At 44.4% G+C, this 27,155-nt stretch overlaps 1 protein-coding gene and 1 long non-coding RNA gene across 21 annotated transcripts in view; one reads left to right on the top strand and one right to left on the bottom strand.

The window, feature by feature from the left end:
- The window catches only part of LOC135909142 (roundabout homolog 2-like), a 402,696-nt gene that overhangs the window by 190,444 nt on the left and 185,097 nt on the right, over window positions 1–27,155 (top strand). For 10 of the 20 annotated variants that reach the window (XM_065440970.2, XM_065440963.2, XM_065440964.2 and 7 more), the window contains one exon: window positions 11,084–11,189. The exons of the other annotated variants lie outside the window; for them this stretch is intronic. Coding sequence is in view for 4 of the 10 variants with exons in the window: in XM_065440975.2 (XP_065297047.1) it covers window positions 11,170–11,189 (20 nt within the window). In the remaining 6 variants the exon portion in view is untranslated. The remainder of the gene's footprint in view (window positions 1–11,083; window positions 11,190–27,155) is intronic. 20 annotated transcript variants of the gene reach the window in all.
- Window positions 8,187–10,082, bottom strand: LOC135909167 (uncharacterized). Its single transcript, XR_010566626.2, has 2 exons — window positions 9,704–10,082; window positions 8,187–8,312 (listed from the first exon to the last, which is right to left on the bottom strand). It is a non-coding gene; the product is annotated as an uncharacterized lncRNA (long non-coding RNA).

Below are 27,155 nucleotides of genomic sequence, written 5' to 3'. Positions count from 1 at the left end.
CAGCGGATTTGTTTCTGGCCTCATAAATTCTAAATTTCTTACAGTACACTGGCTATGTTAGCCACCCTTATAACATGCCCTACCCGTGTAATGTCGTGGTCAGAGCACGATGATACAGGATACCTGTATATCAGTAGTTCAAAGCCATTTCGTCTGTTTCGTTGTGCGAAACGTCGTTGTCATTCTAGCATTTGCTTTTCCATATGCTCTCTTTGGAGACACGGGTTATGTATATTTAGCAGGTGTCAAATGTGCTAGAAACAACTTCGCTTCTAAAGAGGAGTGCCTGCTGGGACGCGGTACACCATGACGCGTACGCGGCCGCTACCTTTTCCAGGAGTTCGCACCAATCACGGCTGAATTGAATAGCGTCAGACATAGCCTCATTGCCTTTGAAATTGATTTTTTCTTGCCTTCGTTTTGTTTCGTCTTTGCGACGTATTGGCTTATGAGTTACCTTTTGCTACCACTTGAATGTCCTCTGCGAAATTCTAATTTCGCGAACGTGGTACCATAGCGAAGCATCGGAGCGTTCCTCCGGCGGCTGCCTCGTCTGCTTGAGATGTCGGCAGACGCATATTAATTGATGCCCGGAGCCCTATACGTATCGTTGTCATCCTTCAACACATTCCATTTTCCTTAAACTCTGATCTGAAGCATCTGCCTCAGAACAGAGAGACCCATCCTCGGTCCCGAACAAAAGAATGATGTCAGGAGAAGCGGGGCCACTCAAGAGACTGGAGGCTTCTTCGTTTAATTAAAAGACCTGTCCCTCCTTTTTCACATTGCTTCAGGGAATTTTCATTTATTTTCTTTCGTTTTTTGTTATATTTTCCTTCCGCTAGAGTTGAGTAGTACCTTGTAATGTATAACAGTTACTCACGTTCCCATATCATGGGGGTGCTTTCTTCTTTTTCTTTTTTTTTTGACAGAGCTCGAGGAGTCACTTTCTTTGAGAACACTGCTGAAAACAATTAAAAACGCAAATGGGTTAAGTCGAGAGAGACTGAGAGAGCAAGGACTAGAAAGGCAGGGAGGTCAACCAGACGAGCAGCCGGTTCGCTACCCTACACTGGGGTTGGGGAAAGGGAAAATAGAGACAGAGTGTGAGCGCTGAGTGCATGTAGGATGATACACAAGGACACTCTAAACGGTTCTTAAACCAGTGCACTTCAAGTAGAGTACAAGTGCACTCAGGAGGTGAAGAAAAAAATGTAGTAATGTTGGTTGAAAGACTTAAAAAGGTATGTTACGGATAAACAGTTAGGAGGTTGGCGCTGTTTTTCGCCACTGATGTCTGCACAAGATGCCTGAAAAACTGGATTTGCTTTTCTTTTTTTTTCTGCTAGCAAATTTTTTGACGTTTCTAGTTCTTTGAGTTTGATTAAACATACATAGCCACAGTGACAAAACCCACGTAGTCCGAAAATTGCTCCTCTAGCTTAGTCACTTTCGCGTCGTCTTGAAAACGGGGAACAAGACAGCCAATTCTTATCAATGTCATGGTAGGGATTTCCGGAACACGGCTTCATTCTCTTCCTCTCTTTAGTGCTTTCGTTCTGCATTGTTATTTTTTCATTTCCGAAGACGAATGCTGAAGGTTAAATAAGAGATGATGCATTAACTGTTTAATGTGAATAAGGGACCCGTGCATATCCCGAGACATCAGTGTGTTTCGTTGCTATGAGGCTTCAACTTGACTGGAGGACGTTTCTTTGAGCACTGTATTTCAAGAAAGAATCATGAACATGCAGGAATCTATCTGACGCACGAAGTCCGAGAGCTTCACTACGGAAGAGGCTTCGAAACATGATTTCGGACACTGTTTCACCAATTGTAAACACTCGAGCAAAACAAAAGCGCAAGTTGACATTTCTAGATCTTCAAAAGAGCAAAGTTCGCGTAATAAAGAAGAGTTCCGCAGCTTGCACTCCATGCTGGCGCGGGGCTTACTTTTCATTGTTTCCCTCCGTTTTCCAGATCCTTGCTACATTACGATCTCTTTTTGTATTTGCATTGTGCAGGACTTAGTCATTGGTAGGAAATGCTTTGGATAGAGTGCCTTGTGCACGTTTGTGATAAGGTGAGTGTTGTAGGTAAAAAAAATAAACATAACTTTAAATCTACGAAGACGCAGATAAATATGCAGGGCTCTGTGTTTGTGGCTTGGATGTTATTGAGAAAGAAAAATGAAGCTTTGTTATGTTGCCCCTTTTCTCACATCTTCTCGACTGCCAACACACTGGGAAAAGTATAAAAAGAGCGATACCAGTGAGCGCAGAACATCGGCTTGTGTGCGCTTTCACGCTTGCTTGCTTTGGTGGACTAGCATGCAGTGTTACCACCTCTTCGAAGATGGAGTGGCAGCCGCCTCCTGCCACTGTCAGCCAGAAGCTGGATCTTGCGAGTATGTACCCCTCTCGATGTGATTTATGTGCCACGCAGTATTCCACTGTTCGGCTACCCGCTCACGAATGCGACCCGGCACGCACACCCTTAGTAGTAGTAGTAGTATAAAACTTTTATTTAAAAAAAGAAAAAAATCACATTCAGGTCCAGTGGGTGGGTCCCTCAGTCCAGGGCCCCACTGGCGATCGCGGCACGCCGGGCTTGGTCGAGAAGGGTCAATTGGTCCTCCCGCACCGTGCTGGCTAGCCACACCTCCCACTGCCTACTGTTGGAGTTTTGCCCCATAAGGGGTGATTGGATTTCTTGTGGCCGACTCTGGCATGACCATGTGATATGGTCAAGAGATGGCCGCCCTCCGCACCAAGGGCAAGTGTTGGGATACCGGGTGGGGTGTATGTGGTGTAGTAGGAGTAGGTGTGGGTATGTACGGGTTTGTAGTCGGCGCCAGTCCCGCATTTGCGCTGAGTCCAAGGATGTGTCTGGAAAGCTATATTGTTGCCTTCCTCGTCTCTGTGCCTCTAAGATATCTTTTGCTGTGATCGGGGATTCTACGAGAGTGCGTTCCGTCGCTCGGATGCTATATTCTCGAGCGAGGCGGTCCACCCTCTCGTTACCCGTCACTCCGGCGTGCGCCGGACACCACGTAATAGCGTGGTGTTCCGTGAGATTTCTTCCTAGGATTTTGATGGTGAGTTTGGGCAGGGTGCCTGCCATGAAAAGGCGACATGCCGACTGCGAGTCGGCTAGTATTACCGCAGAACGTGCTCTATTTTCAGCGTCACGTATAGCCAGAGCCACCGCAGTAGCCTCTGCTGTGGCCACCGACCCTGTTCTGACTGTTGCGGAAATAGTAGTTTGTGCGTTTGTGGCTACCACAGTGAAAGTTTTGCTATCCTGTTTGCACGCGTCCGTGTAATAAACCTCCGGATTTCTACCGAACCTGCGTTCGAGTGTCCTGGCCCGTGCAAGGCGCCGTTGTCTGTGGTATTTCTCGCTCATGTTTTTAGGGATTGGGGACACAGAGATCTGGGCTCGTATGTTCGGTGGGAGGAGTTCTGTTTGGTCGTTACAATGTGCCAGTCTGAGTGGATACCCTAATCGACAAAGAAGTGTTCGACCTTGCTTCGTGGAATTGAGCCTTTCTCGTTGTGCAATCAGTGTTGCAGCCACGAGTTCTTCAAATGTGTTGCTAATACCCATCGCATTAAAAAGGGTCGTGCTAGTGCAAAGCGGTAGACCGAGCGCCGCCTTATAAGCTGAGCGTATAAGGGCGTTTATTTTAGTTACCTCTGAGTTTGATACTTTTTGGAAAGGAAGGCCAAAGGTTACACGGCTTATGATAAATGTCTGTACGAGCCTTATCGTCTCTTCCTCCTTGAAGCCTTTTCTGTTCCTTGCTACTCTATTTATCATCCTAGACACGCTGTTAACCGTTTTGCGGAGATTTGCGATCGTGTGCCCTACTGCTCCATTTTCCTGTATCCATAGACCGAGTATTCGAGCTTTAGATACCTCCTGTATTGTTTGACCTCCCAGAGCAAGCTTTATCGGAAGTCTATCGTCCTTTCGTGTATAAGGCGCTCTTACTCGGATTAGTTCGGACTTCTCCGGGGCGCAATTCATGCCAGCTTTTGTTACATGATCCTCAACAATGCTAATTGCCTTCTGGAGGGTTTCCTGACGTTCCCCTAAAGATCCCTTTGCGGTCCAGAGAGTTACATCGTCCGCGTAAATCGTATGTCCTAAGTTTGGGATCCCTTGTAGTTTCACCGCTAGTCCTTTCATCCCTATATTGAAGAGTAGCGGTGAAAGAATTGAACCTTTTGGCGTTCCTCTTTTGGGGGTCTGTAGAACATCTGAGCGGGTGGATCCTAGCCCTATCGTGGCGGTGCGGTTGTCTAGCAAGGATTTTATGTATTCATAAGTGCGCTGTCCGCAGTTCATGTTCGATAGTTCCGTTAAAATGCTTTCGTGCGAGATGGTATCGAAAGCTTTTTTGATATCTAATGCCACTATGAATCTGTCTGCATTTCCTCTCTCTGTGTTTAATACTTCTTCTTTCAGTAGGAGAAACACGTCCTGTACCGACATATGCTGTCTAAAGCCGAACATAGTTTCCGGGAAAAGGTTGCTGTTTTCTATGTACCTAGTGAGTCTCATCTGTATAACCTTCTCAAAGAGTTTACCCAGACATGAGGTAAGGGATATGGGTCGGAGGTTTTTTATGTCCCTAGGTTTCCCTGGTTTCGGTATTAGAATTATCTCTGCATGCTTCCATGCCTGTGGGATTTGACCTCCTTCAGTCCATACATGGTTGTTAAAAAGATCTGTTAGCCCTGTTAAAGCATTGAGGCTAAGATTGCGAATCATGGCGTTTGTTATTTTGTCCAGTCCAGGTGCCGTATTTTTCTTGAAAGTTTGCGCTGCCGCAAAAACCTCTGCCACCGATATAGAGGCATCTAGTTCCTCATTGTTCTCTCCTAAATATGTGGGAGTATCATGGTTTTGCATGGAATTTGCTCCTATATACATGTCTTCTAGTGTGTCTAGGAGATGGGTGTCAGCGTCTTGAAATTCGCATTCAAGTAATCGCAGATCTCGGTTCGTCGCTGTTTTTGTACTTGCAGGATCTATCATGCTTCTCAAAATGGTCCATGTATTTTTTGTGTGTAAGGTTCCTTGTAGAGATTCACAAAATTGGCGCCAATTATTGTTTTCTAGTGTTTGTGCATAAGCATTAGCCTCCTGTGTTAGTTGAGCTAAACGTATTTTGAGCTTTCTATTTAATCTTTGTCTTTTCCATCGTCTCGTCAGGCTTCTGCGTGCTTCCCATAAGTGTATGAGGCGGCTGTCTACCGCTGTTATATCCGATGTTGTAGCAATCTCCCTCGTTGCGCTTTCGTGCGTTTCCCGTATTTGCTCCACCCAGGTTTCAATATCTTCTGTGAAAATGAGCTGCTCTTGTTTATCTCGATATACAGTCCAGTCTGTAATGCAAGCCCTCCCTATGGAGCGACGGATTTTGGGGGAATTGATACCTATCGAGACAATGTTATGGTCACTGCCCAAATTTTCCTCCAAATTTGTCCACCGCGTCTCCCCTGGATGGCTCGAGAAAGCTAGATCTGGGGTTGTATCCGCCGCTACACTATTGCCTAAACGTGTGTAACACCCCGGTATTGTAATGAGTTCTAACCCGTATCGATCTGTCGTCTCAACTAGCGATTTCCCCTTCACTGAGTCTTTGTTGTAACCCCAGGCGGAGTGTGGTGCATTGAAGTCACCAACCACTAGCAGCTTGTCTTTTTGCTCCATGTCTGATATTGCATGACTTAGTAGGGTATCGAAGCATGGTGCGCGCTCTCGAGGAGGACTGTATATATTTACGATTACAGTCTTGGCTTTATTCCTTTTGCATGGCCACACCGTTAGTATTTGATGCTGTGTGTCGTGCTGTGGCATATACGTGACGCTGAGGGCCAGGTCTTTTCTCGCAAAGCTGGCGACCCTAGGATAATCAGGATTGGAATACGTCTCGTATCCTTTTAGTTTTTGTGTAATTTGCCCAATTTCTTGTAGGCATATAATGTCGGGTAGGACTGGCGCTGACTGTATATATTGTGCAAGGGCAGCATGTTTGTTACGTAATGTACGGCAATTCCATTGCCATACCTCAAGGTTTTCAATGTTTCTGTGTGTCGTGTCAGCCATGAATGGTACTATCGCTATCCGTCGTCTCTATCACTTTAGGACGACGGGTAGGAGCTCCTGGGCTATCATTAAGGCGTTTTCGTGTGGTTACCTTGATGCAGCTTAGGGAGTCGTCTACGTGTCTCTTAAGAGCACGCAGTTCTGCGAACATCATCTGTACTTGATGTGTGATTGTTTCCAGCTGCTTTCCTATGGGCTCTTCTGGTGTTGGTGTGGGTTTACTAGCATGTGTTGTAGACGCTTCGTTTGTTTTGTTTGCGAGGTCGTGCATTGTTTGCTTAAGGGCAGCCATCTCTTTCTTCAGTTCTGCCAGACTGGCTTTTAGTGATCTATTTTCTTCTATAAGTTTCTGATCCGCGACCGATTTGTGATTCGTATGATGTTGTGCAGTGGGAGCTGCAACTTGCGCCCAGCTTACCTTTGGTGCCGCCATTTGTGGTTGGCCAATGGTTTCCCTGGACTGAGGGTGTTGAGGTGTTGCGTTCTTCATCTTGGACTTCTCTGGTCCCCGCCCGGTTTCTTGACGATGTACTTCCGGGAAATTTTCCTGGTCGAAGGGAATAGATCCTTCCGTGGTATATCCGTGCTCTTCTTCCTCCGAGTCGAACCACCTTTGTTTACGCTTGAGGCTGCATTCCTTTGATGGCTTCCATTGTTGGCGTCCTGACGACGGTTCTGGTCGGCGAACCTGTTTTAGACGCTTTCTGCAGCTTCGGTCCCCCGTTAGGTGGGCTTCACCGCACGAGGCACACTTCGGGTTGCATTCGTGTCCGTCTGCAGGATCTTCCGTTCCACAAATCCTACACACACACAGTTCCGGTTGTGGGCACACATCAGTTCTGTGACCCACCCTTTGACATGTTTTGCAGACTTGCACTGTATTTCGATACGGATAGCAGGCCATTTCGCCTCCCTCGTAGTACACATATCTTGGTACTACGTTTCCGAAGAATACAATGACGGCACTCTTAGTGTCCCCCAGCATTCGTGCGTGAGCGACTTCCACATTTAGCGTGCGCACTCTGATTTTCGATTTAAGGACGTCTGAGGGCGTATGTGGGGTGAGTCCGTGGATTACCCCCCGAACTGCTCCGTCCCCCAGAGCTACATACGCTTTCACCGCATGGGGTTTTCCATTTATCTTGAGTGATGTAATCTGGCGCAATGTGTTTGCGACTTCCTTTTCTGGGGTTGAAACAATTACAATGTTCGGTCCAGGCTTAATACGTAGCAGAAACTGCTCACCTTGGATCTTTTCATTGCAAGCCTCTATAATAGCACGGGCCAACACGGGAGTTGTAATTGCTCGAAGCGGGAGTCCTTGATGCGGTCTCACAATGACCTTGAAATCGTCCTTTGGTAAGGGTGGTAGTTTCTTCCCGTTGCGTCGCGGGCGAAATCTTGGCTTGTCTGCGTTCTTTGGAGATTCGTTCTTCCGGTGCTCCTGCGCACGTTCTCTCCGTTGCATTTTTCTTTCCCTGACGGACACAACTGTGGTCCATCCCTCTTCGGCGTCTTGAATGCGTTTGTCGGTCGTATTCTCACCGCTGTTGACGGTGGACGGTGATGGGCTTATCTCTGCGTCTGTGGTCATCGCCTGGTGCGGTCGGATGTTGGAATCATGGCTGGTCGAGGCTCTTCCCGCTGAACCATAGAGAAAGAAAAAAAGTTAAGAGCGGCCACTCCCATACACCCCCAGCGGCCCAATCGAACCTAGCGCGCCTGGCGGTTGATGAGAGCAACTGGCCTGCACTTCCTGTTTCGGTTTCCCTGGCGCGAAATTTGGATTACCCCTCGTAACCGACGTTGGGCTGTCGTGGAAGCTTGCCATTTCAGACCACTTTTCGTCACCCAAATGGCAACGCTTTTATTTGTCCCTTTGATTTAGCGATTCACTCTTTTGTCTAGTTCAATATTTGGTGTGAATTGAGGTAGTGACGCAATTTTTATTTCGATTAAGTTGTAACAGATGGAGATAGAGGAAGTCATAATTCACTACGGCTTTATCCATCGCGCTTGTCTTCTGTGTTTTGGTACAAGCGCTCATATGTATCAAAGAGACAGAGTTTCCGCAATGTTTTTATTCCAAGTCAAGATAGGCTTCTTCTGGGTTCTGCCGTTGTCAAAGCACCACGACACACAGCAGCAGCTGCCGTAGCTTGGACCGCCGGACGGCATGGCATCAGCACGGTCTGAAAATATCAATAAGTGCACGCTTCATTAATTACCAAAAACATATGTACACGTCATAACTGTACCAGGAAACCGCTTTGAATGAATAGCGAACCGATGCAGAATATAAAACCACCGACACATCCTGACCTCTGACCCATATAACCTGGACTTACAAGGATAAATGTTAATACCCCGTATAAGGGTGTTCAAAAGTTCCCAGGCCGCCATCTTATTTAATCCCATGGAGGGCATCGCGGCCTTGGAAATTTTCGACACCCCTGTACGTACTCAGTATAAGGAGTACATTGGTAGGCAAAATAGCAGTTCACATAAGCGTGATGAAGATACATTCGAAACGTCCAAACACGAGGCCTTTGTTCAAATGCGCGCCTCGCCACGCCTACGCGACAAAACGTTGTGCAATGTCTTCGCCACGAAAACCTGATAAGGAACCGAAAATTACTAGAATGCGCAGTACTTCCCAACACGGCCGCCGCAATAAGTACATGCAATAATCATTGGTCGCTTTTCCCCACCGTTACTTTTCTGTATAAACAATCCGCACAGACGCATTCACCAGCGTCCGTCCGTGCGGAGCCGTAGATACACACCTCGCAAAGTACCAAACGCAATAAGCTATGCTCGCTGTTTATGTCACATGCCATTGTTTGCAAGCAATATCGTTAAAATATTCAGGAGCCCTTACTCTATAAGGGAAACGAGCAAGCAAAACTTGGCTACAGCGTGCCTAACATCCTGCTTTCTTTATTTAGGTAGCGCCCGTCCCCGGAAAGCCGTTTTCAGTCTGAATCAGTGTGGCGTCTTTTATGTTCTTTCCAGAGTTCGTCAGCCTCTAGAACGGGCCAACGAAAAGACCGTCAACCGTGACGCGATCATTTAAACGCGGTTTAGGAATTCAATTTTCTCGAAACCGCAATTTTCCTGAAATGTGCAATTCATGATATTGACCTTAAGCGTTGTCCAGCAGATCATTTTTAATCCGCCAACACGAACTATTTCAATGGAACGCCGATACCGCGGTTATCGCAAACGGCGCTGGGCAAGAACGGTTTACCCTTGCAAACCGAGACGCAGCGTCTCGATGGCGTCTGACAAGCTGCGAGCCGCAGTGCAGTGCACAGCCGTGAACCGGTGCAAGTTAATGGCAGCTTCGCTTAGTTTGATTATTTTCACGGAACGCAACCAAGAAAGATTATGCCGTTCTCGGTGGGGATAGCAAGGAAGTACAGCTAGTACAGCCCTCTTGCTACGCTTTTCTTGAGGGGGCATGCTTTTCGCATTGTTCGCGTCTAGCCGCCTCATACAGAGCCGCAAACTGCTTTTTTTAGCGAACCTCGTCGCGCTCACAAGTCAATTACTCCAAGCTTCGCTTAAAAACATGACTCACCTTTCTCACACACAAGAACACCGCCGCAGCCGACGTTCACGAGACGTTCCCGCTGGCACGCCGCTGGTGTCGTTGATTTCTTCTCGATGGACGAATGGTGATTGGTCAGATTGGTGTTGATGGCAGTACGAATGAAGAACAAAAAGCACGGAAGGTGTCTTCGATAAATTCTGCTTTTATGTATCAGAAACACGCCAAATTTGGGTGTGTAATTATTATTTTGTAAAGCGATTGAGCAGAATTCATTACATTTTATTTTTTTTTGCGCCTGCGTCCCCTGGCGTTTGATGAGAGCAATAGTTCGTTACGTAGCCGTGACGTAGTTCCTGAGGCCAGATTTCGCGGAGTGTCCGCTCTTAGTCTTTTTCTTCCTCTATGGCTGAACCGCTTTTCGCACAACGCGCTGGAGTTTGAGACGCCATCAGCGTCGGCGTCGCGGCGGAGTCGCCGCCGGCGTCGCGGCTGCCGCCGCTCGCTACTCGTCGGTAGGCTTACACTGGCTCACTTGTGGAGGTAGCAATCCCTTCGTGGTATTTCCGTGAAAAATGGTCCAAGGGCCAAAATTCTGGCCTCCCTGGCTGCCGCTTGACTTCCCGGAAACGATGAGGTGCACTTTTCGTAGGTTCGAAGAACTGGACCACACGAAAAACATGGAAATTGCGGAGCGTGATGCGAGTGCGTCCACACTCCTCGATGCCTTGGACGCGTCCCTCCGCACACCCTTAGAGGATAGCTTGGCGGCGCACTCAGAAAATGCGAGATGCTGGGAAATCAGAAAGGATAGTTTATCTTACGTCACTTTCGTTCCGTATTTTCGCCCTGTATTCACTTTCATCGGTAGGCCCATACATGCTGAAGTCTCAAAAGCAAGCCTACTTTTAAAAGAAGCGAAAATTTTCCCATTTTTCACCATGCTCCGCAAACGGACTTATGACGTGAGGATGGCGTTCCCGTTTCTGATGTGGTCATTTTGTGTCTCGAGTTTACGAAAAGGAGAAGTAATACAGCAAGGAGAGCCATGAAGGCTGCATCTGAAAGACTCTCAGAAGCCTAATTCTCCACATAGTTTAACTTTGTAGCTTTTTTAAATATCAGATCTGCCACTTGCGGCCGAATAACGCCTCTAAATCTCCCGTATGGCTTAGAAGAGAGCCAGCTTTAAAAGACCACATTATCTTAATGGTGAAAGGTAATACGACGCATCCGGCGTTTAACAGGGCTGCTGTTTATGACTCAGTCGAAGCTACCAAGTTGGTTCGTAGTGATCGCACCTGAAACGTTTATGCCTGCATGTCCGAGGCCATTAAATTCAGGTATCGAAAATTTGAGCGTTCAAGTGACAGGCGTTTCCCAATTGTGTTGTAATCTTTTTTTTTTCAGAAAGGCGCTACCAAGCAATATATTTGTGAAAAAAGCTTTCAGCAAAGCACCTGCAGAGAAAGAATTTCCCAAGATGTCTCCATATTATGACGATTCAACACCACAGGTAGGCTCTGATATTTAGTTGCGAAGTGCCAGTCTTAAAGTGGAAAAAAGCCTAGAAAATAAACTGATACTACAATCTGCTAAAAGAATAATCGGCGATGTTCGTATTCTCCATGATGGTTACGACAATTGGCAAAAAGTAGTCGTGAAAGTAGTAGTGACTTCAACAACACTGTGGTTTTAGGTAACTGCAGAAAAAGGTAAGGCAATATTAGTGTTTGTACTCTTGATTTTGTGGAAACTTCAAGGCATTGCTGAACTCGAGTGATCTGTACATCCTGTCGGTAGGTGAAAATGCTTACGGGGGCAACTACCAACTTGAGTTTTAGCTAAGTCTATCCATTATATGCACGCAATAATAAAAGCCATCGCTTGAGTTGAGGGCAATCATCGATTTCTCCGTCGACTTATCACTTTTTCACACGCATTTTTAGAAACATGCACAGCTTATTATGCGTTCCATACTCTTGCTGTTAAAATTTGAAGTACGCGGGAAGTGTTTCAACTATTGTTTGTTCCAAAACGTGGTGAATCGAGAGTGCCGGGCCATGAGTTCAACGGAGTACTTATTTCACATACTCATGAAATCTTACTGTCTGTGTAAACGGCTAACGGAATCACATCTAAGCCATACATTACTCATCGAAAAAAAAGAAAAACTTAAAATCACCGAATGTGCATAGCTTTTAGTGAGCGTCATGTACCTAGATGCGGAGAGATGGTTATTGTGCCGCTTGACTTTCAGGATCTTTTAAATGTATACCCTAAATAATCAATCTCTAGCTCCACATTGACGACAGGGCCCTTTCAAAGGCAGGGTTTGTAGTCTCCCACAATAAATTCGACACTAAATAATGGTAAGCAACTGCTATTATTACGAGCTCTAACTTCTTTTCGTCATCATAGCAGCGATTCCGGAACTTAATATATGCGGCGCAGCCAACGGTCACTAGTCTTGGCCACACTGGCGGAATGCATAAAGCTTTTGTTTGGTAGAATGACTTCCCAATAAACGTCCGCTTTCACTAATATGAAGCCTGCCATGGTGATTGACCAGCATCCAATAAATAGCAACACCATGGCGTACTAACTGCTTTCGTAATATGGGCGAAATTGAAGTGTCACCTTCAGTGGCGCAGCGTTTATGACGTTCGATTGCTGAGAACCTGGTCGCGGGCTTGATTACCTGCCATGACGATCCTATTTCAATGAGGCCAAAAGGAAAAGCGCTTATGCACTTAGATTAAGATGCGTGTTAGACAACAACCTTTTCTACTATAACAAAGGAAAGGCTGAAGTGCTCTGATAACTTTTATAATGAACACAAAATTGACGTTTCCGATGGATACCACTGGGGACCTCATGGCACCAGTGGCTTCATAATTAGAGGTCGCTTTCTGCTATACCAAGAACTAAATTGTCCTTCAGGGTGTTTACGCACCTGTGTCAATCAAAAAGTGAAAGCAACAAAAAAAATCAAGTATACTCGCACAAATGTTAGCTAATTTCGCTCTTTTCAGTGAGCTATATGTTTCTTGACGAAAGATCTCAGGCCTCCGGTCACGTTGTGTCATGCGGAACACCAACGTATTTTGGAGATTGGGTACGGACTTCTGCTTCTTGGAAAAAGGGCGTGTTTCGGTATTTCACTGAGAATTTCTTTCTTGATATTTATCTTCCCACTGTGGACATCTCGACAGGACGAGATTAACTTTCTCAAGAACATCTTTCAGAGATAGCGAACGAAAACAAATTGCCCACAGGCAGAAGGAAGTCCCTACTCAGACCGGGTAGGCTTTGTAGTGTCTGATGTTTTTGAACTCGTTGGCCTGGGTGATTTGTCGCGAAGGACATTTTCTAGGCTGGCGCGAAGGCAGAAAATAGAAAAAAAAAGGCATGGGCTACACGAGTTGTCCGCCATGTTTCTTTGGCATCTTGTTTGTCGTCCTTAGCGGAGAGCATGTGATTTAGTTGTCGGATTTTTTTTTGGTTATATTGGCGTGGCGTACGAGCGTTTACTTGATGTTTGTTTATTTCTATACAGGGATTCCCTCTCTCCCCCTTCTTTTCCGGTCTTTCAACGTTGTCCATAGCTATACAATTTCTTTGTGTGCACAATGTGCACGAACGAGTGGATTTACAAGAACCGACAAGATGAAAAAAGTGAACGTTTTCACCTGCATTAGCGCATGTACTTTACTGTTAGTCTAGCCTTAAGGAGTCGTCTAATCTTACAGAAACAGTATATATTTCAGTGGGTGTGAAATTCAAAAACGTCCATGCATGGTGAGACAGCCCAGATGGTCAAAATTATTCTGGAGTCCCCCACTTGGATGTGCCTCATAATCGTATTGTCATTTTGTAAAACATGAATTTAATTAGAAAGATTGCATTCACAGTAAAGACAGTGGATCGGCCTGAGTTTGTACGCTCTATTCTTCGACTCCCTGCACTGTAGAATATTAAAAAAGAAGTGAAAGTATTGAGACGAGTTATAATGAGGACGGCTGATCTTAAGACTTATGTACTGAAGCAGCTACGAAAGCTGTACGTTTGTATGTACCATGGCACTTTCGGAATATTCCATTTATTGTGGCCTCTCTAGTACAGCTAATAACTTTCTTCTGTGTTCGCCCAATCTCTGCATTACGGTCGGTTAAATGCCCATACTTAGGAGGCGACGAGCTTTCCAGCGGGTATGAACGTCGAGGTATTGTGCTTAGGCTTAACAGAGCATTACAGCCTTCAATAATTTCATATCAGCTTGCAGAGTACTTGCTCAGTTTTTGTTACTGTAGATTTGTAATTGCAGCTAATCGCACATTTACGTGCTATGTGAAGAAAAACAGAAAAAAAAGAAAACGAATTGCTCCTGAACGACTTTTAGGAAACAAACGCTCCCAAATTTGCGTCGTCGTTGTTACGTTAATAAACATTGTAATTGAATTCACCCTGAACCAGACAGAAGAAGAAAGGGGGGAGGGGGCATTCCTCTCTATCTATTCTGTGTTTCAACAACATCAGATTTTGTACTTATTTATTTTATTGTCTTTATTTCACCTGGGTTGCCACGGTGCGTAATTTCAGTATGCAACTAAATATAAGGATGCAGGCCGTTTCATAAAGATATTGCAATAGTGGCTTATATAATGTGTTGTGCATAAGCGATCGTTTATAGTGTCATGCTTGATCATTGCTCAGTTTCACACCACCTCAGTTTCCTTTAGCGCATCGGCTTGTCCCAGGGCACGTCTAAAGTTGATGGCGGTGATCCGCTACAGATGTAGGAGCCGAGGACTTTGGACACTGTCTTCGTATTGTTGACCCTAAGCACAGTTGATGGCTGGTGTAAGGTGCGGCCTGGCGTGGAGTCTCTGGACAGAGACTTCCTGCACGCGAGAAAGATTGTGTGGAAGGGAGCGAACACATAGGGACAAGGGCACGCCTATTACGCTCGACGATGGATATTAGACAAATTAAAGTAGATCGGAGTTCAGAAGGAAGGGAAACAGGAGGAGTTATGGGTCTAGAGAAAGAGTGAGCAATGCATGTGGTCCGCAAGGTCATTGTTGCGGTCATGATCATGTGCCTACTCCGAGTGGACAATAGTGCTCACACCTAGGGAATTGTGAATTTACTCTATCTGCTCACTAATGCACGTTGTTGTTACTTGTTTGAGATGTTTACCTCTTGTTTACCCCATGTGAAGCAGTTTTCTGGCACTAATGCTGCGTTAGACTTCGAAAAATATCCGCTGCAAACTTCGGTCATTCACGAATAATTTTTTTTCTTGCATTATGCGGTAGCTTCCGTCGACTATTGCGTTTGGCCTGACATGCTTTTCGAGAAGAAGCGCGCTTTCACTTTTTCTTTTTGGAGTCATTCTGACGCGCGAGAGCCACTGTTCTAACCAACCCATTTCTGTAACGTCATGATTCAGGGACTTTTACTGTTTACAGGCTTCATCGCGTCACTTCTTAATGTTACTCTGACACTCCCCAATTGCTTTTCGTACTCGCCACCCAACTAGATATTTAGAAATTTTTTATATATAATTACTAATATTTTTAGCATTTGGTGTCTCTATGGACCATGCACACAGTGTGTCGTCAGAAAGGTTACCAATGCTTTCTATTTGCAACTTGAGATGGCATTGATATATATTTTTTAAGTTGCCTGCTCAAAATTGTCCCGTCCTCCGGATTTATTCCTATGATTGCACAGAACCTTGGAACAAAATGAAAAAAAAAGGGAGTAATTGGGCGAAGGGAGATAAAATAATAAAAAAGGATCACTTTGGAAATGTGTTCATGCGGATATGCATCCAGGGTGTTTTTGGTTTTCCTGTGGAGCATTTTGTTGTCCTTGTTGTTATCTTAACACTTAACAGAGCACTCAAATTTGGTTCCTTCTGCTGCTGCAACTTTGCACATAGATACATATTCTTATAAATATACCGTGCAGCAATTTTTTTCTTCAAACACATATATAGCGCTTCGATTTTCTTTCGCCCATCAATCACTAGTTTTCACTTCCCTGGAAGAAGCTTTGATGCGTCATGGAGCGCGCCTAGTCATAAAAAGAAAAAAAAAATCATCCGGCCTCATAGGTTTGGCACATCACCATTTCTTCGGGCTCGAAGTTCTTCAAGATAGACTTGTGACAATGTGAACAGGTACAAAACGGGAAAAAAATACGTAACACGAAATAAAGTGAAGTGGAATGAAATAGAATAACCACTGCTTCATCAGCCTGTCGATCAACTTGTGATTTTTTATTTTCTCTCTGTTTGCAACCTGTCTATTGGAGCTGCTCTCTAAGCGCAAGTTTCGCCGTAGGATAGAAAAAAAAGAGTATCTACCTTCAGTACTCTAATCTTTTCTGCATACCGCACTTTCTATCGATCGGCCAACTCTTGAATCAACCTTCTTTCCCACATTCGCCCTTGCGGTGTCTTTCCTTGCAATTTATCCTCGAGCTAGATTTTCTGAATCGGCGAAGTTCTTTGTACTCTGCTACGGCACGTGTTATTCAAAGTCGAACCGGTGGTATAGGATTCGCGTCTCCTCTACCACGTGCTCTTTTTTTTGCTTTACTTTTACTGAATCCTGTTTAGACTGTCATCTCTCGTACATCACATTTATTTTACTCTGTCACTCGTCGCTATGGCTTTGGGCCTCCTCTTTGCTTCCGGATGAAGCACTCGAGACACGCTACTCAACATCCGACCTCTGTTCACTTGATCATTTTGCTTTCAAACCTTCTTCCCTTGTTGCCACAATTCTATCTCTAGGTTTTCCTCACTCCGTCTCGTTGTTGTTGTAGTACGCGTCACCGACTACAACGGAAACGATGAAACGAGGCACACAAGTAAAGGATGGAAGACGCCGGCACGAGCATAGGTTTCACAACCGATAAATGAAACGGGGAGCCCAATTGAGGTGCCAATGTGTCGCTCCGGTACCCAGCGAATGTCACGCGTCTTTCGAGCCTCCTTCTTTGACTTCTTTTCGTTACCCTTGGTAATATCGCTTATCTGTTTAGGCTTAATTTTGCAGTTGCTTAGCAAGGCGACGCGGCGATGAATGGAGGGGTGCATCATTTCTCACTCGCGATACCGTTGCTGAAGACCTTTAAGGCGTGTCGTCTGCCGGTCACGACATTTCTGAATAGCGTGCTTCTCTTCACTCACCGATAGTCCCCGAGGCGTCGATGAGGACATAGGTGGCTTGCGCACGTCTTGATTAATTTTCCAAAGAGTGGCGATTCGAGCGCGCTGTACGTATTTTTGATCCTGTGTTCTCTAAACAAGTTCACCATGAGTCTGTTGAAGAGAAATTAAATTGAGAAATCTTTTTGGCCTGGGGTATCCTGCAACAGTACGTTGTGGAGTGTCGATTCCGGCCGCCGCTGATTGGCTGGGCCTTGGGGCGCATGCCTCCTTCTCGCTGGTATTACAGGCCAGCCAATCAGCACTTCGAAAGCAGCAGCATGTACATGACCCCTAGGTGGACATTTGTAGAATGTCGTCTCTGGCCTCTCACGAAGTTTATTTCTAAATAAATTTTAGTGGTACCAAAGAAGCACTGCTGCGGAACTGCATTCGTGAAGAAGATTTAGTGTGCAGCGGGCAGCAAATGTGCGGTCTTTGCGAGAATTGAAGATGACTTGTCCAGCTCGTGCACCGTGTGAGAGCTACAGGTGGCGCGAGGTGCACAGCTACCAGATTACTCGAGAGGTTCAGTAGCGCGTCTGGCTCATTAAAGGTGTCCTGCTTTTTCTGGTGTCGCTTCGACTCATCAGTGCCTCTCACTATGGATGAGCAAGTTTCACGAGCAATATATTATAATGAGAGATTCCGCAATCTGTGATCAATTTGCTGGAATGAACATGAATATAGGATGTTACAATTCATTCACAAACAGATCCAGTGCTTCCACAAGGAGTTAGAAGAAATACTCTGAATATGACAAATCAGTTCTGCCGAAGCCCGCAGGGTGTAGGGAAGTTCCCGATAGGGAAAAGTACTCATCCAGCCGACTGCAGAACGAAGCTTCGAAGGAACCCTACAGAGGTTTCTCAGAAAGAAAGACACCGTTGCTGTTCTTTCTGGCTGACGAAGCACGTGTGGCTTACGCATTGATGCTTGGAGCAAGGAGACTTCCAAAGAAAAAAACGTTCTTGGGTTTAAGGGTCTCTCTCTTCTTTCTTCTTTATATCCCCGTCTCATTGTCCTTCCCGAAGCATTGGAACTTGTTAATTAGAAATGCTTAAATTGATCGATTCTATAGTATGTTCTATACTTGCTTAAACTGAAATGTTAAATTGCCCCTCTGAAACTATAAGCTCAAATGCTTCTTGTGGGCCCACAGAAACATCTGTGGTTGGTCTTTACCTTCACATAATGTTTGCATCTAGCTTAAGCGAACTTGGCTTGAGCGACTGCAGATATCAAATACTGGATGTTTGTTTTAATGAAACGCAGAGATTTTAAAAATCGCCTGTGGCACACGTCCCATTTTTATTCATTGAGCTGGATTACTCAGAGGCGGACATTTCTTGCAGAAGACATCCAAATGAATAATTAAGTAATAAACATTTCTTAATGAACTGTTTCATTACTTGCTTCACGGCACATACTGCAATTTACGAATTGCATTCGGTGAGATTGCAAGGCGAATCATTTCGGAAAGAAGTTTCAGGATGACGTCTATTTCAAGGTATTAATTTCAGAAGTTTATGACGAAATGCATGGTCATTCTATTTACTTTAGTGTTTCAATGCATAGAGGGTTGTTTTGTTAATAAAGTAAGTGCAACGACAATGTATATTTACTGGATGTTTCACGAAGCATACCTCAAGATGCATGCAATCCTTAGAATCCGTTCTAACCGCGTATGCCCTGCAAGCTCATCGGCTTGAATTTTTTCAGTTGCAATATGTGTCTCAAACGAAGTTATCAAAAGTTGGGAATTTTCACTGATTAGCCAAATCTGCATTTAGATTTTCTTGTACGACTAATGTCAGCCGATTTGAGTAATCCAGCTCAAGGACTGCAATTACGCTATCTGCCGCAAACTATATTTACATAAGTATGTACGGACTAACAAGAAGAGATGCGCATATTTGAACTACAAACCTTGCAGACTGTTTTTACTGCGTAGCTTCATATATAGCGAATTGATACCCGCCTGTTTCTATCTGCACGTGCTATACTGCGTGTCTTTTTTTATTGTTTCTGTAGAGTGGTGCACGGGCTGCATATTCAAGTATTTGTTTGGAAATGGTTTCTCAGTTATTTCCTAAATTTGCATCTGCTCCTTGCTACACGTACTTGCGTCTGTTAAGATATATATTTTGCGTTTCTTTTTCGTGATCAGTCAATGAGACATCCCGTCCTGAAAATCAGTTTTCGATTATCTTTATTGCAATACCAATTGTAACGAACAATGCAAGGTGTTCAGAGATAACTATTTGTTGTGGGCTAACTTTTGCCTGACAATAAATAAAAAGTTGACTGCAGCGTTCTGAACAGGAGAAAAAGAATGCCTTCTTCACTTGTTTTTTTTTTCTCGAGCGGAGTTTCGCCTATTCTTCTTCCAGTACTTCCCAACAACGGTTATATACGATGCGAGTGTGTGCGGCGAAGTCACGTGCCATCATGTCTTCGTCTTTATTTTTTCACCAATACGCCGTTGTCCTCTTGGAGAGCGCACGAATCTGCGCGCATTGTTTTAAGATGATTTCCGTCTTGCATCAACGTGAACACCTAAAGCGCATTTCAGCCGTAATGCCCACACTGTTTACGTTTTACAGCGAAGCTGTCTATGGCTAGGATAGCCGGATTTCTTCATGGCGTAACGTCGACGAAAAACAATTGTGGGCCGATCCCGATGGCATTTCAGGGAAGAGCAATGGCCATTATCCCCGTAAGGCAGAGGCTACAAGCAGTAACTCATCATCAATGGCTCAAACCCCGGTAGCAAGCAATAATACAATAGCTCATACCTCCGTAAGGCAGAGGCTACAAACACTCAGCCACGTGAACAGTGCATAGATTGTTTGATAGCGCGCATACAACCTACAGCACAGCAGTCGTTTCAATAAAGAAAAAGCGCAAAAGAAGCATCCGAACTGCACGATTATTGATAAGGCGCTCCTGATAAGAATGCGAAGAACGCAGTGTACCCCGCATACGTTTCCCGTATAGATTAATGTTGCGTAAGCTGCCGCGGCGATGGGAGCTTGCGACGCGGGGAGTTACGTCACTAGCCTTTCGTATATAACTTACCCAGTCGAGCAACCGATTCCAATGTTGTGGCAGAACCGCTATGGGCGGCGGCGTGATGTCAAAATTACCGCTACTTCCAGCGCTATATACCAATATTCTGAAATTGCATTACAGCCATTACTCTAACGCCATAAAGTATTGTACACCCCCTTAGTAGTTGTAGTGGTGGTTTTCAAAAGCTTCGCTGGACATCCACTTTCGCAGGGCCGGATTGGCAAATCCTTTTCTTTAATATGTTAGTTGCAATAACCAGCAGAAACGTTATGCTATATATGTCTTAAATATATGTATCCTACACAAAATAGCTGTCATCGACTCATCATAATATCAGAGACTGTAGACGAAATTTCCCCTTGACGCACGCTTTCATAGTGTTTTAATATTACTTGGGGTAAAGCAGGCAGAATATGCGGCCAACCCTTTAATTGAGGCCACCGTTCTACGTGTCGCAAGTAAAATGAAATTATATTTATCAACCAATTACTTCATGATTACCATGTCATTTCTATTAAGTGAACATTTTGATGCGTTATAGCCGCATTTATTGAATGAACTAAAATGTGTGCATGTGATGATTATTGATTGATTTAGTGCAGCGTAGCATCAGATATCTTCTCAATATCTCAATTCTATTGTGACTGCATTCTCAAAGCTCTTGTTTACAACCGTTTATGTTATGAGTGAAATTTTGATATAGCCTACAAAAACGCCCGCCAACACGATATCATTTCAAGTGTTCACTTCCATTTTTTTGCCGCTGTTAACGGCATGTCCCGGAACAAAAAGAAAAGAAAATGTGCGTGACAAAGCCATGATATATGTCTAAGTCAGAGAAACTTGTTTAGTTTTGGAGAACGGTGCCTTGAAACACAACGCAGGGTATGTAAGTAACGTGCAGTTTCACCACAAATATTACAGCGCTTACCTCATAACTCATGCTATCTTTGACATTATTTCTAAGTGGCTGTGCTTTCACGAATCACTGGCTTAATACGTTCATTGTAATATGCGCCTAAATAATTATTTGAAAAACTGCATGATTAGTAAAATTTTGGTAACAAATTATGCATTTTGATTTCAAGTAGGAGTGATGTCTACCTGTTTGAGTAGTCGACCTTGACGAGTAGTGTTGTGAAATATGCCACACGAAAATATCTGAAAACTTTGGTAATATTATAAAAGAACCGGGTATGAGAAATCTGTTAGCGAATTCCATTGCGCAAACAGGAGTACTTAAAAGCGCCACCAAAAGTGTCATTCCAAGAGCAACCGACTTCTAACGGAAGAACCGAAGCAGTTTGGTGACGCCGAGAGCAGTCGAGAACAGTTCGACCTTCTACCGCGGGAAAGGCTGAATGCGAAGGAATTCACGTGACACAAAAACACGTCATATCCTTATATTTTGGTCGCGTATGCGTCGTTTTGGCTCTGTGTGCAGCAGCAATGGCGACTGTGAAGCGACGTGCTTGTTATAATCGTGGCGGGAAGGTAAACAATCTAGACACGGGTTGCACTCTCGCCCTCGTACCTGCTCTCGGAGCGTATGGAACGTCATAGCGGGACAGCAGCAGCTGCACTCTTGTTGTGGTACTGCTCTGTTCTTTGCCTCCACTTTTGTTGTGTAAAGGGAATGCGCCATATATGTCCGGTGGCACAATTTCCATGATTTACGTTTTATCCTCGCACGCACATGCACAATCGATAGAGGTTGGAGAAAACATATATCATGGCGCTGTTAGTGGTGCTAGCCAACTTTCGCCATAATAATAATAAGGAAATCATTAACACATTTTTCTTACATGCCGTTACGAATTAAATCAGAGCACCAAATAAGTAATGGCAATGTGCAGCTGAAACTTTTTCCCGTGTTAAGAAATGTACCATAGAGAAAGGAATATACAATAAGAGGGGACACTCCCATTGAGCCCAGCGGCCGAATTGACTGCAGCGCACCAAGCCGTCGATGTTAAAACCTGAAGCACACTTCCGGTTTCGGTTTTGTGCGCGCGCGTTTTGAATACTAGCTGGTACACGTGGCGCCTGCTGCGCTGATCCCCTTTTCGTACCATTAATGCGCGTGCTTTTTATTTCTACAGGCGCGCGCTGCTTAGGGCGGGAAGCAGTATTTTGTAGGATGTGAAAATATACGGAAAGGCAGCTGTCAGGCAGGGTTTGTACAACAGTGCCATTTCCAGAAAAGAGATGCTAGGATAAGCTTTCAATGGAATTCCATATTTATTTCATTCCATCAAAATACAACACTGTGCAGTCCATGTGGGGTAATAAAAAGAATGCTGATACATAACACAAGGCATGAGGCTATGAGTACACTACAGAAGCTTAGAGAAAAACAAAAAGTAATGTTTATTTCACTTCATAAAAAAGCGGCGTTCATACCAATCATACATTTGCCATTCATTTTGCACGGCCAACTGAAAGACAAAAAATGACACGCACATCCACGTATATTTTTGGCGTTTCGTTTCCAATTAACACACAGTTTAGTATGTAGTCTTGCTGAGACCACCACATTGCTTTGCACTTAAATATACATCCATGCCCTCTACCCCCAAAATAAAACAAACGTGGTATGCAGTCCATTTGGAGCATTAAAACGAATGCTGATACATACAAAACAAAGCTTTGAATACAATACAGAACCTTAGAGAAAAAGAAAAAATTAATGTTTATCTCGCTTCATAAGAAAGCAGCTTTCACACCAACCATACATCTATCTGCAATTCACTTTGCGCGCTGCAAGCAAACTGAAATACAAAAAATGACACGCATATCCACGTATACTGTCGCCGCTGCGTATCCAATTAACCCACAAAGCAGTGTTGCTGAGCACCAAATTGCTTTGCCCTTAATTAAATCCATGCCTCCTCCCCCATCGCTCATTCCACAAGCTAACACCCCCAACACCCCTCGCACACACATCGTCATGCTTTTGGCATTATATATCCAATTAACACAAAAAGTAGTGTTGCTGAGACCACCACATTGCTTTACATTTAAATCCGTGCCCCCTCCCCCCATCCCTCAATCCACAAGCTAACCCCACCCCCCTTCCTCGTGAATACATCCTCATACTTTTGGCATTAGATAGCCAATTAACAAAGTAGTGTTGCTGAGACCACCGCATTGCTTTACATTTAAATCCGTGCCCCCTCCCCCCCATCCCTCATTCCACAACCTAACCCCCCCCCCCCCTCCTCCTCGTGCACACGTCCTCATATACTTTTGGCGTTATATATCCAATTAACAAAGTAGTCTTGCTGAGACAACTGCATTGCTTTGGGCTTAAATCCTTACCCACTCCTTATCAGCTCAGTAAGGTGTGCAAAATCAATATAGAAGCATTAAACGTTTCAGCCGGACGCAGGCAAGAGTAACATTTTTGAGGCAACCACCAGTGCGCACTGCTCTATACTATGGCACTTGGTAAAGGTTAAAATAAATTGTTTTGAGCCTGCTGTGGGTGCCGTGATCACAAGGAATAGCATTCTGTAGGGCCATTCCCCCCCCCTCCCCCGGAGGAGCTGCTGCACCTCCGGAGGGTGCCACCACCCACCACAACCACCCCCGCCCCCCACCACCACCCCCACCGCCCCCCTCCACCTACCACCACCACCACACACTTGTAATGTATCAATAGTGTGACCCTGCCAAAATGCTATTCAATTTGAGCAAGGGAGCCCTAGCAGACCTTAAATGCCAAGTATATGTTCATTGGTGAAAAGAAGTACTGCATTAACCTTTAACTTTTTCAAGCTGCATGCCAGACACTGATGAATGAAACCTAACTTTGTCTAAATTGCGGTTTACGAATCGAACATGCCAACACAGACGTATCCGGCAATACATTTTGACAAATCTCTGGCGACATGCAATGCAGCAAAATTCCATTTCCCCCACACCAAACAGATACTGATACAAAACATCACACACATGTGCAAGATGCGCTGTAGCCTCAATCACGGCAAGAAAGTGGGTCTCCATTTCTTGAACAAAATCGAACAATCTTTGTGATGGCACTGTCAAATTTCCAAATAGTTTGCTCGGTACGTGATAAGCCTTCAGTAGTGTAAAATACTGGTGCTCGGCACTCACTGAATTTATGTCACCTTGCAGCAACTGTCGGCAAGTGCACCCTTCGAATGATTTTGCCAGGAACACTTTGACCAGATAGCCTGCCACGTAATATGCTGCTGAATCGTCAATGATATGCGACTGAATGTCTTTTGCAAGAACTGAAATGTCTTCGAGAGACGGAAAGTTATCAGGGCCAACTGATTCGACTACATCAACCAGAGAGGTGCTATTTAGAGAGAACGGCGACACTTCATGGAGGAGTTTAGATCTATCTTCTTCTACGTTGCCCTGCTCAGAGAGTTTGAAGGCTTTCTGAATACAAATATGCTTTAAACCACAAATGAACTGAGACACATTTGGGTTAGTATTGCAACCGTGCTTTTGTCTGATGTGCCCAAACATGTTCTCTAGTGGGTCCTGTTGGAGCCTACGAGTTAGCAGATAGATGAAGTTGTAATTGGCCGAGAGATCGTCCCAAAGATGGATGACAGCCTGAATTGTTATCTGCCAGCCAGTGATTGTTTGCGGCTGACGCTTGCCAGAAAATTTCCAAGAAGCAATCCATGGAAGCTGTTCTTTCAGAAATTTAATTAATTCATTTTGCCCCTTTTTTATGGCATATCTGTATTTCTGAGCATTCCTATGGGGGCTGGAGCTGTTCAATGTGTCGAATAGCTTATCCATACGGTCACAAAAGTTTGCTGTAGCTACAGCTGAAGAGGAAAGCTCATTTACATAAACCAGTGTCATAATTGCAATACTAACTGATGAGCTCAGGACTTGTACAGCTCTGCTGACTTTCATGTTACAAAATGGCCTTTGGTATATGTGCCGCTCTGTTGGCTTTGGAGCCAATCGTAACCTTAGTTCATGTGTAGATTTGTAGAGTTGTTCAATATGCGACCAATTCACAACTTCTTTCCCAATGACCAACTCATGTGCTTGGAGATTGTTGCGGGTCGTTTTGATCAAATGAGGTACATCAAAAATAAAATAAACTCTCTCGCCTAGAACTTCAAAATATGGTTTCCCAATCGTGATGCCCAATTTATGCGCCAAGCTGATATTTGACGTGCCTTGGTCACAGATTACCGCTTTGACAACAATTCTGACGGCTTTAAGTTGCTCAATAATCGAGATTAGTAATTTATCAATAACATTTGCCGATGTCAAAACATGCCCTATCGTAAATGCGACTGGCTGAACCCACCTCTTAGATATACCTGCCAGAAGCACAACCATGGCTCTGTCGGCAATACTTGATGACCGCTCGATGCCATCATCTGCAAACCCATGCACAATATCTTCACCGGCATCATAGGATAAGTTCTTTTTCAAAGCTATTTCATCAAACATGAGGGTGCATACTCGGTCGCGCTCATTCCATGCGTGAGTGCTAGCAGAAATACTTTGAATAATTCCGGGAATCACTCCTGGTGACATCCTAAAGTTGCACAACCAGCGTCTCAGAGTACGCTGTGTTGGCAAAGAGAAAATTGGTGCCAAAAAACGGTATGCACGGGGTCCACGGAAGTTCAAATGCAAGGCAAACTTTTTGAGCCAGATAGGGAAGCGCTTGCCTTTTCCCCTCTGCTGCAATCGCAGGTGTGTACACAAAAGCTTAAAAACCTCCTCTGTCACTGATGGACGAATAATGCCCAGTGCCTTCGAAATGGATGGCGGTAGCTTGCTCTGCTTCTTCTGCAACCGTTTGATGGTCCGCTGGCATCTTGCTAGCTTGGACTGCAGTCGCCGGACGGTCGCCCTAAATTTTGTTGACGGAGAGCTCCTCACTGCGCTCTTCCAAGCAACTGTAAGATACAAAAAATATGCACGCATAAATAAAGCTACGTGTACAACAATTCGACAATTTCTTGATACAACACTAATTTACTGGTTACTTCATACTGAACAGCTCATTATGAAACTGTAAAACAGTACGATACATTCAACCAAATATAACCATTGTTCGCAGGTACAATTCCTACACAGAGCCTCCATGAACACAATTAAAAGTAGATCTAAATTGCTTTGTGTCAAAGCCATGAGGGAGCCTTTCTCGCATATACTCATGAAGGAGTTCGAGTAAATAGTACAAAAATCAAACAATATGAGTTTCCTTCGGCTGCTCAACTTTTCCATTATTAAAATGAACCACTATTACAAGAACACCCCCCATCTTGAAGAAAATCCACAAAGCCTTTGGCTAGCGTTAAATGAACCAAACACTTACCGGGATAGTTTCCTACTGGTCTTTCAGCTGAATCGAAAATGTTGGCGCTTGGGGACACCTCGGAAATGGCGTCTGCACAAAAACACAGAGCAAGATATTACCCAAACAGCTTATGCATCCCAAGCATCCTTTGAGCTACAACGCTAACAAGAACTTGCCTGGCACAATTTTGCATTACCTCCCTCACTTACTGCCAATATAGTTGAAAGTACAAAGCAACGGTAGCTTGTGCGTTGACAATTATTTCCTAACTAGCACAGCAAGACCTAACAAAATGCTAAGCATCAACAGTTAATACCACTGTGCTCTTTAAACAAAATAAATATTGCATAGTTTATAAGTTGTACGTCATGTGTTTACAGAGTTTGTTAGAGATATCACTCTACGCATTTACAAAGCTCATGCTTCTGCAGACAAGCATTCATAAAAGCTTCAATTTCTGATATGAGAAGTGCCAGTGTCCACCACACAATTTAACAATGATACAATCATAGTACACATATATGGAAAATATATGTCACAAGAAGAATCATCCTAAAAGATTGTGCACTTTATGAGCGTGCTCCAATCTCAACAGTACTCTTAAATATCGCACCTTGACCTTCCAGTTACCTAGTATGTAATGGTTATTCAAAGGTTATGGTCGACTAAGGACTTATTTATTAATTTCACTTATTTCGATATACTGCAGCTCAGAAGGGCTATCGCAGGAGTGGGGAAATACAATACATAGAATAGCATAAAGAGCACAGAACATCATGACTAATATACAATAGAAATTCATTGAGTGGTAAAGATCTTGCGTAACCAGGCAGCGCACTCCGCAATATCAGAAGGGACAGGGAGAC

The sequence above is a fragment of the Dermacentor albipictus genome, chromosome 4 (assembly GCF_038994185.2).
Source record: "Dermacentor albipictus isolate Rhodes 1998 colony chromosome 4, USDA_Dalb.pri_finalv2, whole genome shotgun sequence".
In the NCBI taxonomy this organism is placed as follows: domain Eukaryota; kingdom Metazoa; phylum Arthropoda; class Arachnida; order Ixodida; family Ixodidae; genus Dermacentor; species Dermacentor albipictus.
Note: the sequence above shows the minus strand (reverse complement) of the source record. Positions and strands in the feature narration are given on the sequence as shown.